Below are 1,568 nucleotides of genomic sequence, written 5' to 3'. Positions count from 1 at the left end.
AAAATAACTATATTTAAATACTGTATTTCATTAGTCACCTAAAGTAACTTAAATTAACAAGTTACTTAGAGATTGCTAATACAACTTACCTACACAGTTACCCACCCACGGGCAGTGATGATCAAATTTTGCTATGCAGCGGTTGCACACACCACAGTGTTTGGACCTCACTGGCTTCCGAATCTGTTAAGAGACATATTAAAAGTACTATGAAGAACACTGCATTTAAAAAAAAAAAGCTGGCGCATGACTTTAATCCCAGCATTGAAGAGGCAGAGGCAGGCGGATCTTTGTGGGTTCGAGGCCAGCCTGGTCTACAGAGTGGGTTCCAGGACACCCAGGACTACACAGAGAAACCCTATCTCAAAAGCAAGACAAGAAAAACTCACCATTTCCATTTTCAAAATACAACTGTGAAAAGACAGCACTGTGTCTTTTGAGAATTATACAAACATGTCCAAACCAACACAACCAGAAAATTGCTGTTAATTTGTTCAAAACAAAATCTGTAGCAACAATGGAGGTAAAACACTCCATAATAATGTTTTTAAGAAATCTTAAAACAGTTCCTAAAAGAAAAGGAGAGAATGGAGAATGGCTTTATAAAAGGTAACAGCTGGGCTTGAACCCTGTTTCTTCCGTGACTGAGAACTGGGCGAGACTCAACTCTCAGAAAGTAAGAATAAAGACCAATTTGTTACAAGAAATGATTACACAATTTGTATTGCTCACATTTCCAAATAATACAACCAGCCTTTCTAAAGCCTACATGAAAACTCATTTGAGTAATGGTCGTGATGCTGGTTGCCGTTTTATTAAATACAAGTTTCTTTTGATAAAAGGAAGGCCATGTTAAAACTGAGTCAAACAGTAAAAAAGTAAAAGCCTTTCAAATTAGAAATCTTTAAAAGAAGGTGCCTTCCCCAAATTAACAAATCTAGCAAAAAAACAGCATGTTCTTGTTAACAGCCTTCTGCCATCTCAAATGAGATTCAACATTACCCTGCTAGAACCAAATCTAAGGAAGAAGATAAAAAAGGTCAGCAGTCACTCTTTCTTAACAAAAAGCCATTGCTCTGGTTTTTACAAGCACTGAAACGCTATGTATAGCACCTCTCCCTGTATTCTGAACGCTAAATCAGCCGAGGGAACAAACAAACGTACAGGTGTTTGTTCTTCAAAGGTTCCAACTCGACTGCTGAAGTTATGACAAGCGCTAGAGCTATTAAGCCACAAGAGAAGCAAATGTCCTGAGATCCTTCACTGGCCATACCGGTGCTTCAATGAAAACACTACTGTTTCCCCACTACTTTGCATAGGTTAGATACTATTCTGAGGTAGCCAGGAAAAAGTAGACTGTAGTAGGAAGCTCTTACACCAGTAAGAATGATCTGTGGACCAAATAAAAGGATGAGCTGTTCTTTCTCACAGATGTGACTAAATCTACTTAGAAGGCAGCAGGATGATCCCCCACTCCCAGCGCTCAGCTACATTGTCCCTTAGACAACACCACTTAAAAAAAAACCTGAGCAAATAGAAAACACTATTCTGAGTGAGGTAAGCCAGAC

At 38.8% G+C, this 1,568-nt stretch overlaps 1 protein-coding gene across 1 annotated transcript in view; it reads right to left on the bottom strand.

Annotated features, from left to right (window-relative positions):
• Positions 1-1,568, bottom strand: part of Zdhhc17 (zinc finger DHHC-type containing 17) — a 64,259-nt gene that overhangs the window by 7,032 nt on the left and 55,659 nt on the right. The window contains exon 13 of the mRNA XM_005358077.2: positions 90-183. Coding sequence (XP_005358134.1) covers positions 90-183 — 94 coding nt within the window. The remainder of the gene's footprint in view (positions 1-89; positions 184-1,568) is intronic.

The sequence above is a fragment of the Microtus ochrogaster genome, chromosome 24, assembly GCF_000317375.1.
Source record: "Microtus ochrogaster isolate Prairie Vole_2 chromosome 24, MicOch1.0, whole genome shotgun sequence".
NCBI lineage: Eukaryota > Metazoa > Chordata > Mammalia > Rodentia > Cricetidae > Microtus > Microtus ochrogaster.
This window is presented reverse-complemented; position numbering and strand designations above follow the sequence as displayed.